General features: G+C 41.0%; 1 protein-coding gene across 1 annotated transcript in view; it reads right to left on the reverse strand.

Annotated features, from left to right (window-relative positions):
* The window catches only part of GALNT13 (polypeptide N-acetylgalactosaminyltransferase 13), a 186,343-nt gene that overhangs the window by 23,353 nt on the left and 146,789 nt on the right, over nucleotides 1–16,201 (reverse strand). The window contains exon 9 of the mRNA XM_063118627.1: nucleotides 5,950–6,089. Within this exon, the coding sequence (XP_062974697.1) occupies nucleotides 5,950–6,089 (140 nt within the window). The remainder of the gene's footprint in view (nucleotides 1–5,949; nucleotides 6,090–16,201) is intronic.

Consider the following 16,201-nt stretch of genomic DNA (forward strand, 5'->3'; position numbering starts at 1 on the left):
TTTAAGATGCAGGTCCAAACAAGTATATTTGCTTTAGGGAAATGAGATTGCAGCCACCAGAGATTGATACCGATGAAAATAAAGAGAGACTATAACCAATGTACCTGTTTTGAGTTGTATTTTGGAAGATATGAGACCTTCCAATCACTATCATTGAAGAAAAGCTTCACAAGAAGTACTACCGCAAACAAAAAATGGCTTTCTCAACACTGTGTTTCTGTGCCTAATTTAAAGTGTTGGTATTGATCTCTAAAGCTTTAATTGGTTTTGGATTTAGTTACTTTAAGGTCTCCGTTCACATATATCAGCCTGCCCACACTTCATGTCAAGCCCTACTGATAAGCTCACTGTTAAGAACTAGGTAGATAGGTATGAGGGAGAGGACATTTTTGGCAGTGGCCCCATGTTTTTGGAATGCCAACTGTGATACATCAGCCCCCTTCACTGCAGGCCTTTTAAGGAGCTCTCTTTTCTGCTGCTTCCTTCTAAAAAGATTTTATTGAGTTGCTGGATATATGATGTGGTTTTAACTAAAATTATTTCTTGGCTTTTACTGTTTTTATTGGCCTAGATGTTTTTATGTTAGTATTATTACTGGTTTTATTAATTATTAATGTTTTATTGTGGTTTTATGGCTTTTGAAATGTATTGTTGTATTCTAGATTTATATGTTGGAAGTCAGTTTGGGACAGTTTTTAACCCTAAAATGTGGAATACAATATTTCAAACAAACAAACAGTGTGATGCTGTGGGTTGGCTTTTACAAAACAGCAGCTTTGTGCTGTACCCATAACTTGTCAAGATGGTCACAAATATCCTGCTTTGCCCCTCTTAGCCTGAAGTCCCACAATCACTGGTTAACACTAGCGTGGGTGTCTATTACTGTTCCAGGTGTCTGGTTGAAGCTCCAATGAAAATCCCTTGGTCCAGAATATGACCCCAACCCTTACGTCTTTAAATGGTCATGTTTCCTCTCACCCAGCTTTCAAAGCCCTTTTATTGGATGGTTGTCAAGAGCAACAGTGCTTGATTTGGATATACAGTTCCTGCCCCAACATAAGCAGGTGAACCTCGAATCAGTACTTCCAGTCTTACAAGCCTTTGCCTCCATATAGTAGCTTATAGGATTGGCTGTAATATTCTAACTTTATCCAAAGAGAAGGGGGGTGAAAATAATTTCACAGAAAATCTTTACTACTTGATCATGATTTGATTATTAAGTAAACGTTGGACAAGCTTCATTAAATGCCTTAAGGACTTCTTTCCATACAATTTCATGGTTTTAGAGATTTTGCTTTCAAATGTTCATTTCAAAAAATGGAAAACAGATAGGCAACCACCAGTGTCCTGACTACATAAATATCTCACTGAGGCTTTGGTAAAGAAATGTTTGCAGCGTGGCATCTCTACTATATATGGAAAAATAAAATTAATTGTTTTTTCATCTTCGACATGATGCTGATGCAACATCATCTTCTACTTTACCTTTAATTAAAAAGTAGTGGGGTGAATCCAATGACATTGTTCCACACTGAGAATGGATTATTCCTTCCCACCTACTGCTCTTCTGAAGTTATTGCTGTAACCTCAGAAGAGGGACAGAGAGGGAAGAATGACGCTGGGCAGGGAGGGAAGAGAAGAGACTCCTATTACTGTCCCCACCAACACCCGAGACCGTCTAGCTCAAGTTAACAAAAAAGGAAGAACAAGAGGCAAAAGTGCTTCTGATGGTCCTCCCACTCTGCCTGGCTCTTGCTGGCAGGGCTTTGGATGGGCAGAGGGGGCTCTGATGTCAAATCTCTCTCTCTCTCTCTCTCTCTCTCCAAAAAGTATCAATCCCCTAACATTACCCTCTAACATTGCTATCTTATATGTATTTGCTAAGATGTACGCCCCATGATTTCGACGGGACTTTATCTCCAAGTAAGTACAGGATTGAAGCCTTAATAGAACCATATTTCAAAAGTTATACAGTAAAACCTTTGGAATAAACCTAACATGCAGTCTGGATTATATATTCAATAGAAACTGGAAGGAGACTCTGAAGGAGGTTAAGATGCAATAGAACGAGATCTCTTGGACAGGAAAGTAACTATAATAAGAACATAAGAAGTGCCATGTTGGATCAGACCAAGGCTACTTCTAGTCCAGCACTCTGTTCACACAGTGGCCAACCAGCTGTAGGCCAGGGACCAACAAAGCAGGACATGGTGCAACAGCACCCTCCCGCCCGTGTTCCCCAGCAGCTGGTGCACACAGGCTAACTGCCTCGAATACTGGAGATAGCACACAACCATCAGGGCTAGTAGCCATTGATAGCCTTTGCCTCCAGGAATAAAGTTGCATAATGTTCCTGTTCTAATTTGTGCCAATATACATTCTTCCTGTGAAACATAAAGAGTGGAATAATTTGGTTATATAATGGAAAAGCTGGACAAACATGCCAAAGCATTCATTTGACAGAAGATGGCCTGGGACTGCATTATATTAGTTTTATTACTATGCCTGTCAGCTACAGTTAGCTTTTCATTGGGTTTCATTAGAAGGAACCTGCCAGGAGAGACTAAATAAAAGAAAATATGAAACTGTAAAAATCCATTAAAATAACAATTACAAATAAAAATACAATTAAGAAACAGTCAATGAGTTGTGCTTTTTATATTGTATTTTGTATTCGTGTTTTAAAATTGTTGGTTATTTTTATGCTCTTCATGGTTTTAATTTTTGTGAACCACCCAGAGAACTTCAGCTATTGGGCGGTATAAAAGTATAATAAATAAATAAAATAAATAAATAAACAAGTAGGTCTCCAGAGCTTCCTCAATACCTGTGCAAAAGGGGATCTAATGAACTCTTGAGGTAATAATAATAATAATAATAATAATAATAATAATAATAATTTATTTGTTTCCCGCCTCTCCTGCTGAATCAAGGCGGGGTACAACACAAATGCAAAAAACCATAAAATACATATAATTGATTAAAACATATAAAACTAAAACATTATTAAAAAGCAGCACATTATTAAAAGGCATCTTAAAATTCAACTGGGTAGGCCTGCCGGAAGAGATCCGTCTTTATGGCTTTCTTAAATTCCGGAAGACTCTTGACGAATCTCTCCTGGCAGGCCATTCCACAATTTGGGAGCAGCAGAAGAAAAGGTCCTCTGGGTAATAGTTGTCAGACTTGTTTTTTTTGACTGGAGTAAATTCTTCCCAGAGGACCTGAGTGTGTGTGGCAGATTGTATGTGAGAAGGTGATCCTGCAGGTAGCCTAGACCCAAACCATGTAGGGCTTTAAAGGTGATAACCAATACTTTATACTTCACTGGAAAACTAAACTGGCAGCCAGTGTAGTGATTTTAAAACTGTTGTAATGTGGTCCCCCCCCCCCCCCAGGTGTACCGGTGACCAGCCTGGCTGCCATTTTTTTGAACTAGTTGACATTTCTGGACTAGGCACAAAGGAAGCCCTATGTAGAGCGCATTGCAGAAGTTGAGCCTCGAAGTTACCAGCGCATGTACTACCATTTTTAGGTCTTCCAACTCTAGGAAGGGGTGCAGCTGGTGTATCAGCTGAAGCTGATAGTAGGCACTCCTGGCCGTTGCATCTATCTGAGCTGTCATTTGGACCGACGGATCCAGGCTCCTACCAGTGATAGGAATTACTTTTGAATAGGTATATATAGGAACGTGCTGTGCATGTCTCTATGTAAGTTTACCATAAAGACTGTCTCCCTTATACTTGCCAACCTAATCTGTCTTGGAGGCAGCAAGTGTGAGAAGAGCCTCTGTTGATGACCTCAGAATGCGGATAAGATGGTATGGGTAAAGGCAGTCCTTCAAATAAACTGGGCCCCAAACATCTAGGGTTTAACCAACATTTTAAACTGGGCTTAGAAATGTATTGACAATTGAGCCAACCACCCAGTCCCCACCAGTGCTGGAAACAGATTTTATTTTTTCAGATGGGGGAACAATCATGTTTCTCTGTCCCTGTAGCCTTTAGTTTAATCTGAGTTCTTTTTGTATGAGGCATGGACTAAACTAATTAATAATGCATGCTCAATTGGACCTGCTTACTGCAATTTTATACCCACTTACTTGGGAGTAAAACCTGTTGAACTCAATGGGAATTACTTCTGAATAGATGTGTATAGGAATGCATTGTGCATGTATCTATGTAAGTCTTTCTCCATTACAAATCTTGCTTGCTTGCTTTGCAATTTTGAGTTGGTCCTAAGATGAGTATCTACTACTGCTATACCCTACAGCTGTATTTTGGGGAGGGAAGGGGGAAATGCCCTATAGGCTCAGTGGACAGCTAGCAACTGAAACTGACAAGCAAGACTTATTTCACAGATGCTGCTTGAAAAATTTCTCCTGTTTCCATAGAAACCTAGCCCTTATTGGTAAAAATAAGGTGTTTTTAATGACTGTTTCATAACTTCACTTCCCATGGATTGCCCGTCTGTCAATTATATGGCAAAAACCCTATTATTTCATGCTTATTAAATTAGTTCTATAAAAAAATGGTCTTGAAATATCATCTATGTCCTTTGTTAAAACGTGGCTTGACTGACAAATCTTTCAGTGGACTTAATCTAGTATTGTAATTTATAATTCTAAAAGTAAAGATTAATGTCATTTGTGAGGTAAATGCAACCCCCTGTTTTTAAATACTTCACTGCCAGATCTTTCAAACAAAAACATCTACAGGGTTTAAGAATTAAACAAGATGAAAGTTGGCCAAACATTATTACAGCAAATTATCCTTTAATATTGCATATTATCCGATAATATTGATTGCTCAAAAGTGTTTGTGTGTATAGAATGGGGGCAGGGCGGGGGCTCAAAATAAGATTTCAGGAGTTTGAGCAAAATTTAGAAGGGATTCAGTTCTGGGCTTCCAGTGCTTTCTACCAGAACTGCCAGCTCCTTCCCCACTCTTACTCACAGAAGGAGCCCCCAAACTTTAGGCCTGACTGCTCCTGTGAACATGCATGGGAGCAAGCATGAGTGCACGGAAGCACTGGGAACTATATTCCCTGTATTTTGTGGTTTTAATGGATTTTCCCGGGCATGTCTGACAGAGCATTCCATGGTACATTTGGGAAAGAGGTTGGCAATGAAGGGTGATGGCAGGTTGGGATGATAGGACCCAATCTTAATTAAACAATTCAATTCAGCTCTGAACAGAATTGGGCCAAAATAAAATTCTCTGAAAGTAGACCCAGGGGAGCTCAGCCATTGCTATCAGATATGTGAAGGAGTAACTTGTGTTCTTCTCCTTAAGTGTTTGGGAATGTATCCTATCTGGCACCATTTGCTGGAAGCACATGGAAGCACAAACCCAAGCTAGAATAATGTAGTACCTTGTATGCTGTTGACTTAAAAATAACATCTCTTTGCGCTGACACAAAATATAGGCTTCGTGAAAAGTAAACCTAATGAAAATAAAACCTGAGCACATTTGTAGATCTATCTATCTTTAAAACAGGGTGCAGAACTTCTTTCAGCCCAAGGGCTAAAGTCTAGCTTAAAGAAGCTTTCAGGGACTGGGCTGAAGACAAAATGGACCAAAGGCAAAATGTACAAGGCCCAAAACACCAGCATATTGTAGCTTAAAGCTCTCCCTGCCAGAGGCATTCCAACATTTTAGAATGGGAAAAACTGCACAAAAGCTGAACCCGTGAAACAATCGGTAGTTGAGGAAAAGGGGGTAGGCCATGGGAAGTGCCATCTATAGAACACTGGAGAGGAAGAATGGGCCCCCAGGCAGGCTGGATTTGGCCATCCGGCTTGCGGTTCTACAACCCAGCTTTAAAAAGTTACAAAAGTGTATCCTAAAATGTGAAGGACTTCACAGGGAACCACGAAAAGGCCGTAGCTCAATTGAGGCTTTTTTCATTTTCAGAAACACGTTCTTATGCAAACTAAATGATTCATACCTCTCCAAGGGAGAAATATCTTCGTGGAATCTGGGAATCTGGATAAACATTTTCCAGGTACCAGGAAAATGGCTTACATTTTAAGGTGTCTCTTAGTGCTTTCCTGACCGTTACATCTCCATAATCCACTTTGACAACTCCTGTAATTTTTTCAGGGGAAAAAAGGCTAATTAATATTCATATCATTTCAAACTACATAAAAGTGACACTATATATATCAGCAAACTAAAAATATTACCTGTGGCTGATCTGGAAATAATGAATGTACTTACCTCCCTCTTCTTTTTGTTATGTTACTGTACAAGTATTATTTTTGTGAAGATAGGCAGTTTATAAGAAAATATTTTATTTATAAATTGATTATCATAATATATCTATAAGGTTGCTCTTGTAGTCCCTCTAAGTGTCTCAACCCAGCTATCTAACCTATCTGAAATGTTCATAGTGCATTGAATTAGTTCAATGGAACTTCTTCCCTGGTAAGCATCAACAGGATTGCAGCCTCAGCTCCAATAGCTTCAACACCTGCTGGTAGTGTGTGCCACCTTGAGACTCAAATCATCTGGATCTAGCCTGCTTAGGGTACCATGTGAAATCTCCATTAGTGACCACTACATCTTGAGCCCATTCAGCTCTACTGAATTAAATTCCTTTATTTTGCAAGGTAAAGCCCTAGAGTGGCCAGATTCCTAACAGGACAACCTGTGGCACTGAGTAATATTAGGTGAGTAGCTCTGGAAGAAAGAGCTGTAGATAGGCCAATATAGGACCATGAAAGTAAGCCAAATTCAACAGACATTCGAGAGTTCTTGAAACAACAACAACTTCAACTGTAATCAGCAACAACACACTTTTGAAATAAAATTGTTTTAACTAGGCCTCTTCAGCTGCTTCTTTTGATGCAAAGCAAAACAACTAGTTTAATTCAGACACAAAATTTCTTCTTCAATGCAAATCACACAATGGCCAAGGAATTATCCCCTGGACTTATGAGGCACAACCAATATGTAATGAATTGTAGGCCGCTATACTTTTAGCTTGCAAGATCAATGGTAGAAGAATCCATCACACGCCCCCTTCAGAAAATTCATTTTCACTTGGAGCCCATTACATTTACTACAAAAGTATCCATTCAGTGGGGAAATAGTTGTCTGAATCTACCCCAACACTGAACTCTCACAGAATGAAAAAAGAGATTGCCAGTTAAACTGCCATCTTCTTCAAAATGATTTTTTTTTCAAAATGTTAGAAAAAGTTTTGTCTGCATACACATTTACACTTCAATTGCCAATGTATTTAGTTTCCTATCTGGAAATGTGCTTTAAAAGTGACAGTACCAGAACAGACAGGCAATTATTGTACCCTTTACACCATCAGGCATTGTTAGCATAAATAAATCAATTCTGTTACATTCATATATGTTTCACCAGATCGACTTTCTGACAGCCTGTGAACCCTGATGAGAAACAAGAGCTTGGCAGAACTAATGTAGACTTGACTAGGTCGGAGAATTTTTAAAAATGGAAACTGGGAAAAATATAAATGCATATGGCTGCAAAGTCCATACTGTTGTATCAGTAAAACATCATGGAGGAATGATTTTAAAGACAGCTCCAAATCTATGATAGGTTGATTTTAAATCCATAAACAAAAAACCTACGGTTTACAAAACAACGTTATAGGCTGTACAGTTTTCAACCAAACTCCAAAAAGCAGGGAAATTGAGAGTTAAGGCTCACAGGCCTATAACGCCACATCCTCCCTAAGGAGGCAGAAAGTGCCAGTGAAATTCTCATTCTCCCAAAGCAGATATAAACCATGAGGACAGGATGGAGAATAGGATATGCAGAGGTGACTGTGGGGTTGTGGAAAACTGATGACGAACAACTTAGGGCCACCTACTTCTATTTTTTTTTTAGTGCAGCCCTTCCCCAACCTGGTGCCCTCCAAAGGTGTTAGACTACAACTCCCATCATTGCAAGTCAGTATGTCCCATGGTCAGGAAAGCTGGGACAGCAGGAGAGGGAATGCTGTTCTATATCCTTACCAAATACAGGGGCTGCGCAATATTTTTTTCTCACACACATCTCGCATAGAGCAGCACGACTGATAACAGAAGGGGCACTATTTGTTGGAGATGTAGAACCAGAGCAAGAGCTGGCACTTTCAGCTTTTCGTAAATACCCTGCCCTTCAAAGAACCAATTTTTTTCTTAAAATGTGTTCATACAAAATATACTGTTCACTCCCCACAATCCCTCCACAATACATCATCTCATCAGAGTGACAGAGGAACAGAAAAGGATTAGTTTGGGTGTCTTGAACTCCTTTCAAATGAGATTAGTTTGCAATCCTATACCACTTGGGGGGAAGCCCTAGTAAACTCAGTGGCACTGGCTTCTGAGAAGACATGTATAGGACCCAAGTATAAACCATCCTTCTCCAGCCTGGTGCTGTCCAGATGTGCTGCGCTGCAACTCCCATGTTATGGTGAGGACGAAAATCATTTTCATCAATAGTTTTTAAAATAATCCTTCCTTACACATGAATCTATTAGGTGGTAGCTCTGCCTTTGATCTCACACTGCTGAACACTAAGAAAAATCCTCTGCGGTCACAGCATTCTTCTGCGGTCACAGCATTCTTGATCACTGTCCATGCTGACAGAGACTTTTATGAATTGAATGCTAAAACATCTAGAGAGCTACATTTTGCCTGCCCTTGCTCTAGAACAGTGGTTCTCAACCTGGGGCACTCCAGATGTGTTGGACTGCATCTCCCAGAATGCCCCAGCCAGCTGGCTGGGGCATTCTGGGAGTTGTAGTCCAACACATCTGGAGCGCCCCAGGTTGAGAAAGGCTGCTCTAGAACAACATTCCCCGATCAGTTTTCCAGAATCCCATAGTCACCTCTCCACATGTTTGAGAGTACAAGTCGCAGCATTCCTGTCCATGGGACATACTGACTTGCAATGATGGGAGTTGTAGTCCAACATCTTTGGAGGGCACCAGGTTGGGGAAGGGCTGCTCTAAACTGCCCAGAGAGCTCCGGCTATTGGGCGGTATAGAAATGTAATAAATAAATAAACAAACAAAAAGTAGGTGGCCCTAAGTTGTTCGTCATCAGTTTTCCACAACCCCACAGTCACCTCTGCATATCCTATTCTCCATCCTGTCCTCATGGTTTATATCTGCTTTGGGAGAATGAGAATTTCACTGGCACTTTCTGCCTCCTTAGGGAGGATGTGGCGTTATAGGCCTGTGAGCCTTAACTCTCAATTTCCCTGCTTTTTGGAGTTTGGTTGAAAACTGTACAGCCTATAACGTTGTTTTGTAAACCGTAGGTTTTTTGTTTATGGAATTTCATGGTTTTGTGTAACGGATGACCACACAGGAAAGAAGCCATATAAATGTATGGGCTGTGGGGAAAGTTTCAGCTCTAGTGGGACCTTGAGTAGACATCAAAGAACCCACACAGGGGAGAAACTATAAAAATGTGTAGAGTGTGGGAAAGCTTTAAAATTATGTTCACCCTTACTTTACATCAAAGAGAGCTTCGGCTATTGGGCGGTATAAAAATGTAATAAATAAATAAATAAATAAATAAATTCACCGAGGTGAAAAACCATTTCTGTGTACTGAGTGTGGAAAAAGCTACAATCCCCTACACACTTTCCAGGGAATAAGACCATTACATTCAATGGGACGTACTTCTGAGAAGACACTGACAATATTTGCTAGAGGAGGCAGCCATTTTCTCTCAATGTTCCAATATAGCTGAGGCAGGTGGGGGGGAGGAGGCACTACTGAGCATGCTTACAAATCAAGATGGCCACCCTATATATTATATTCAATAAACAAAAAACCAATGGTTTACATAATAACATTGAGGCTCTAGGGCAAAACAATAATAATTAAAAATCAACCGAAGGGATTTTTTTAAAAAAAGAAAAGTCATTCCACCAACTACAATGAAGGCCGAAGAAGACACCACCACTGGATTAATGAGTAAGGGTCTCATTCCATCAATTGTCATGGTTCACATGACACTCTAAGCCATAATGTTTAGCTCAAAATGCTTAACCACTGTGGTTTAGCATGCCTTTTGAACAGGGTTAGTATGTAATAAACGACACACAGGAATAAAAGCCACACAAAAAGCTAATGCAGTTTTTGGAAGCATTACTTTCTAAATCTTTTAAATATCAGATGTGCATATTACATATGACTTGGGTCTGCTGGAAAGAAGGTGACCATTTTTGATCAATTTCTCAATGTGAGCCAATAGTGTAATGTTGCAGCATAAAAGGCTAATGCAGTTTTTGGAAGCATTACTTTCTAAATCTTTTAAAAATCAAATGTGCATATTACATATGACTTGGGTGTGCTTTCAGATAGCCTGCTGGAAAGAAGGTAACTTTTTTGCTGGCAGTTAGAGTAGAAAACATATAATAGCGGAATAGGTGATGAAATCATCTGACCTGGCGTAAGGCATCTATGGTACTTCTGTTCCTTCCCAGGAGCTCAGGGCAGAAATAACATCTCCCCTTCCTAGCCCCCCCTCCAACAACCCTGTGAGGTAGGCTAAGCCAAAATTGGGTGGGATAGCTAATACCCTGGAACACAGAATCAAAGTTGAAAGTGAACTTGATAGGCTGCAGCGCTGGGCTGGAAACAACAGCATGAAATTTAATAGGAATAAATGCCAAGTTCTACACCGAGGAAAAAGAAACCAAATGAACTGTTGCAAGATGGGGGGGGATACTTGGCTCAGCAATACTAAAAATGAGAAGAATCTTGGAATTGTTGTAGATCACAAGCTGAATATGAGCCAACAATACGATATGGCTGCAAAAAAGGCAAATGTTATTTTGAGCTGCATTAATAAAAGTATAGTTTCCAAATCAAGTGAGGTGCTGGTTCCTCTCTATTCGGCCCTAGTTAGGCCTCATCTGGAGTATTGCGTCCAGTTCTGGGCACCACACTTCAAGAAGGACGCAGACAGAGGAGGCAACCAGGATGATCATGGGTCTAGAAACAAAGCCCTATGAAGAGAAACTGAAAGAACTGGGCATATTTAGCGTGGAAAAGAGAAGATTGAGGGGAGAGATGATAGCACTCTTCAAATACTTAAAAGGTTGTCACACAGAGGAGGGCCAGGATCTCTTCTCGATCCTCCCAGAGTGCAGGACACGGAATAACGGGCTCAAGTTAAAGGAAAACAGATTCCAACTGGACATCAGGAAAAATTTCTTGACTGTTAGAGCAGTGCGACAATGGAATCAGTTACCTAGGGAGGTTAAGTGCTCTCCCACACTAAAGGCCTTCAAGAGGCAGCTGGACAAGCATCTGTCAAGTATGCTGTAGAGTGGATTCCTGCATTGAGCAGGGGGTTGGACTCAATGGCCTTTTAGGCCCCTTCCAATTCTACTATTCTATGATTCTAAGTGTGGTAGGCAACAGAGGGTAGAATCCCACATGAGTCCTATGTAGTGCAGACCCATTGACATGAATAAGACTTATGTAAGTTTTGACCAAGTTAAGTTCCATTCATTTCAATGGGTCTACTCTAAGTAGGATTTACCTTGGATTTTACCCTCAATATATATTTTGGACTACAACTCATTGGCTGTGTTGGTGAGGGCTTATGGGAATTGTAGTCCAAAACATGAGAAGCCAGGATCTAATTTGCAGTAGACCTAGAATCCAGTTTTAAAATCAGCAGGAAGCCTAAGCAGTCTCCCCCCCCCCCCCTCCCCATACTTTTAACAGGGCAATCCTGTGCAGGTCTGTATGAGGCTTTTTTCCAGAGAGGCATGCCCAGGATTGCAGCCCCAGGATTGCAGGAGGCGGCAGCAACAACAACAACAAGCAGCAGCAGCAGGTTTGCTCGGCAAGGGGAAAAAGCCCTGCAACTCCCAGGGAGCTGCTAGACCAGTCTAAGGCTTGGAGATGCTGGGAGTTGTAGGACTTTCTTCTTCCAAACACGAGAAGGGCCAGGAGGTGAGCTGGATCCAGGCACTCACCCGAGGAGAACTTTCTTTAAAGTAAGCACCCTGGAGACCTCGTGGCGCGCTGATCTCTCTCCCTTGTGCTCCCTCGTGCCGAGGCCCTGCATGGGAGCCTGTTTCCCCGGGAGAGCAGCCGTGAGGAGGCGGGGCAGCCGTTTGTGTTGTTGTCGTTGGGTTGCTGCTGCTGCTGCTGCTGCTGCTCCGTCTGGTCGTTGTTGGGTTGCTGCTGCTCTGGCTCTGCCTCCGGTCCTGCTGCTCCGCTTCCGCCCGGCTCCCCCTTCCACTCCCCAGCCGGCCGGGGCTTCTCAGGTGTTGCTAGGCTGCTGCTGCTGCAAGGCCTGCGCTGCCATCTTGGGGCAATTGCCGGGTCGCGCTGACAGGGAAGGAGGGGCAGCGGCAGCAGCCACATTTTGTGTATCCTGGACTGGGCAGCGAGCCCCCGGGCTGGCTCCTACTCCGGATAGCCCTCAAGACAGGAGGGAGGGGGGAGAGCGCCGCTACTGCGCATGCGATGTGTTATGAGGCCTCCATTGACTTTAATGGGGCAATTTTTTTATTATTAAAATTCAATGGAAGGGAATTTTAAAAAAAGAAAGGCCATTCCATCAACGAGATGGACTGGGGAACACGATCCCACCAATGGATTGGAGGGTAAGGGTCCCAATTCGGAGCTTTCCCTGCGCAAAAAAAAAGTCGCCAACCCCAGTTTTCAGTTTCACTTTTGAGTCAGAGAGGATTTTTTTACTTTCGTCCTTTCAACTGCCACCACCCCTTCAATATTTCACCAAACTTCTTGAAATTGCCAGGGTATGTAAAACCAGCATTTCTTTCTGGCAGGTCGTATTTTCAGAAAGATTGGTGAAACATTTTCCATTTTATGAACGCTAGAATGACCCACCCCCCAATTTACAGGGTAACATGGTGGAATGCTCTTTTTACTGATCGCCTATAACACAGGGGACACTACAGTGTCCCCTGTAATACAGCTCCAGATGTATGATGCACTTAGGGTGCAATGCTATTCAGGTTTAAACAAGAAAAAATCCACAACTCCTAGCATTCCCCATCCAGTCACTCTACCTGGGGAACGCTTGGGATTGTAAGACTTTTTTTCTGTCTAAATAGTCATAGGATTGTGCCCTTAATCGCATTAGTGCGCCATTTAGAGGCAATGCAGTTTTGAGGGCACTTAGCCTGCACCACCATGCCACACCCAAGCCGTGTCAGGTGGCAGCCACACCGGAGTGTGAATGCTGCAAGTGCGTTGGCTAAGAGAACTTTAAAGGGGAAGTCCAACCTTTGGAGCATTGACCACAGAGAGTTGGTTTGGAGGTAGACTCTGAACCATTACATGAAATTAGTCCTACTAAAATGCTGTTCCCTATTTATTATCAAAGAATAGATAGGAGCTTTCCCACGTCATTTCTTGTCTTTCCAACATTAATGTTAATCACACATTAGGCATCATTCAAATCATACCTTATTAGAAGAAGCCTGTCATTGGAAACAGCAGCATTTGATAAAAAGTGGTTTTGTATTATTTTTCAATGATATCAAGGGGAAGGAATTATTAATGCAACTTGAAATTACTGCTTTCACAAGGACAAGATGCATTCCTTGATTTAGCAGAGTATGTACAATAAACTCAGACTACAACAGCCTAGTGCAAGAACAGTTTTAAAAATCATATGGTAGAGGTAGTGACCTGCCGTGAATACTAATGAATTCAGTCATACATAGATAAAGATGCTATGATTATCCCTGAGATGTTAATAGAAAGTACAAGTGATCAAGGCACATTGTACTAAATGCGAAGATTTATTATATATCCTGAGTTGACATTTTCCAACTGATGCCTGTCTTTTAGAAGAATGCAGGAAGAATTATATTATCACCCACCAATAAGAAAAGAAAGAAAAATGATTCAGAATCATATAGACTTGGCCATACTAGTAAATATCTGATCATTCTTTCATGCTAGTAAAACCGGCCCTACTCTCTTTGGGACAAGCTGGGTCTTTAGAGAGTTATCCAAAGTTTACAAAGACTGGGGAGCTCAGCCACCCTATACCCTCTTTTGCCATTTGCCATTTTCCTTCCTCTTTCTCCCTTGCAAAATGTGGGAATGGCAGAAAAGGAGGAGGAGGAGGAGGAAGAAAAAGGGCAGATAAGATGGTTGGAATGGAGCCATCACAAGCCAAATTAAAGTTGAGAGGTGAGATTCCATATGATGGCTTAGGCATTCCCAGACAGGGAATTTGGGCAGAACGGAATCAGCGGGGTGGAGAAGAATTGTTGGGGGTATAAGTGCCCCATTAGATTTTGCCTTTTCTCAATCTACATGAAACTAGTAGGAGGAAATGGATATTAGTAAAGGAGTACTGAATATAACATATGGTTAGAGATGCTGGGTAAATCCTCAATGGATTTAAATGAGGTTGTATTTCTAAGAATCTGACCTCTGAAATCCACAGAAGACTGTCTGTGGGCACTGGCAGGGAGAGCGGGAGGGTTTATTTATTTATTTATTTTATTTTATTTATTACATTTCTATACCGCCCAATAGCTGGAGCTCTCTGGGCGGTTCACAAAAATTAAAACCATTCATAGTATAAAACAACAGTATTGTGTGCTGCTTGTGGATTTTGTCTAAAATTTCCCCTTTGAAAACCACAAGATACGTAAATTGTGAAAGCAATATGCATATATTGGGCAAATAATGGCCTTGAGAGCCAGTGCGGTGTAGTGGCTAAGGTGTTGGACTGGGAGTCGGGAGATCTGGGTTCTAGTCACCACTCAGCCATGGAAACCCACTGGGTGACTTTGGGCCAGTCACATACTCTCAGGCCAACCTACCTCACAGGGTTGTTGTTGTGAGGATAACATGGAGAGGAGGAGGAGGATTACGTACGCTGCCTTGGGTTCCTTGGAGGAAAAAAGGCAGGATATAAATGTAATAAATAACTGGTGAATTTTACATTAGTTGCGTCTGTAAAGTGCGGCTGCAAGCATGCTGATATCAAATACACAAAACAGTTTTGTCTTTCTAGTGTATGGGATGGAGGGGACCTTCAAAAGCAAATTGGGTATGTTTTGATAATACAGAAAGAAAAACTCAAAACTGAATAGTTTCTTTTGGATCAGCTCTAATTAAAAGAAGAAACATGTAGTTTAAACATTGCGAATCAAAATATTATTTTTACCTACAGCATCCAGCAGATGGAACTATTTCCCCATGAAAAGCCATGCTCCAGCAGTCTAAAACTCTGTAGATGAACTGTGATAGAGCATATAAGAATTCCCAGCAAAGAATGAAAATATATATTCACATCTTACTCATGCTATATGGTCCACTAAAGCTGATAAGTTAAATTGTGCTGATTATTGAAACTAAATTTCTATTTCCTTTTTCTTAAGGAAGGTTTATAGTCAGGATATACATGAACATTTACTGATTAAATCCAGGTATTTATCTTTGTAAACACTGTTAATAATATTATTATACTTACTGTAGTGTCAAACATTGCAATAAATAGATAATGGCCTCCTAACTTGTACATCCATTTTTCATGTTTCCAGTATAATGTACAAAGGGAAGTAGATTTATCTTCTCCATGGAAACGTGTAGGCACCTAATACACATGGTGTTCATGCATCTCAGCATGGAGTATATGCACTCCCTTTCTGATTTGTACATTGTGCCACAAACACAAGAAAACAAATTGGTTATTTATCCACTGTTGCTGTTTAATCATTATAATGTTCAAAGCCACTCTGATGGCCTCTTGATGTTAGTTGCTTTCTTTCAAGTTTGACTTCATCACTCGATGCCGTCGACCTTAGCTCATGCTATGTAAATAGCACCTTAATGAAAGCTCAAAAATAATCAGCCTAAATACCTATGATGCTACAAAGCCAGCTGTAACATATACCGTCTTCCATTTCTGTTATCCTTTGCTTTTCAGGGACCAAAGATTGGGTGGAAGGCAGAATAATAAATATGGGCAATAATAAGATTTCTATTGGATTTGCTATACAATATTCATTCTATCGTACTTCAACTCCCAGCACTTTATGTAATTATTTAGATTTCGAAATCTGAATTATACCCAGGTTTACTCTTAACTCAGAAATTACAAGCTCTTTTTCATCATTCTGCACCCCTGCATTCAGGTGCAGGAATCCCATCTCTGCATATTAATAAAAATTAAGTGTCATGCCCACCACTTCTTAATATCCTATAT

This window comes from Elgaria multicarinata, chromosome 2, assembly GCF_023053635.1.
Source record: "Elgaria multicarinata webbii isolate HBS135686 ecotype San Diego chromosome 2, rElgMul1.1.pri, whole genome shotgun sequence".
NCBI lineage: Eukaryota > Metazoa > Chordata > Lepidosauria > Squamata > Anguidae > Elgaria > Elgaria multicarinata.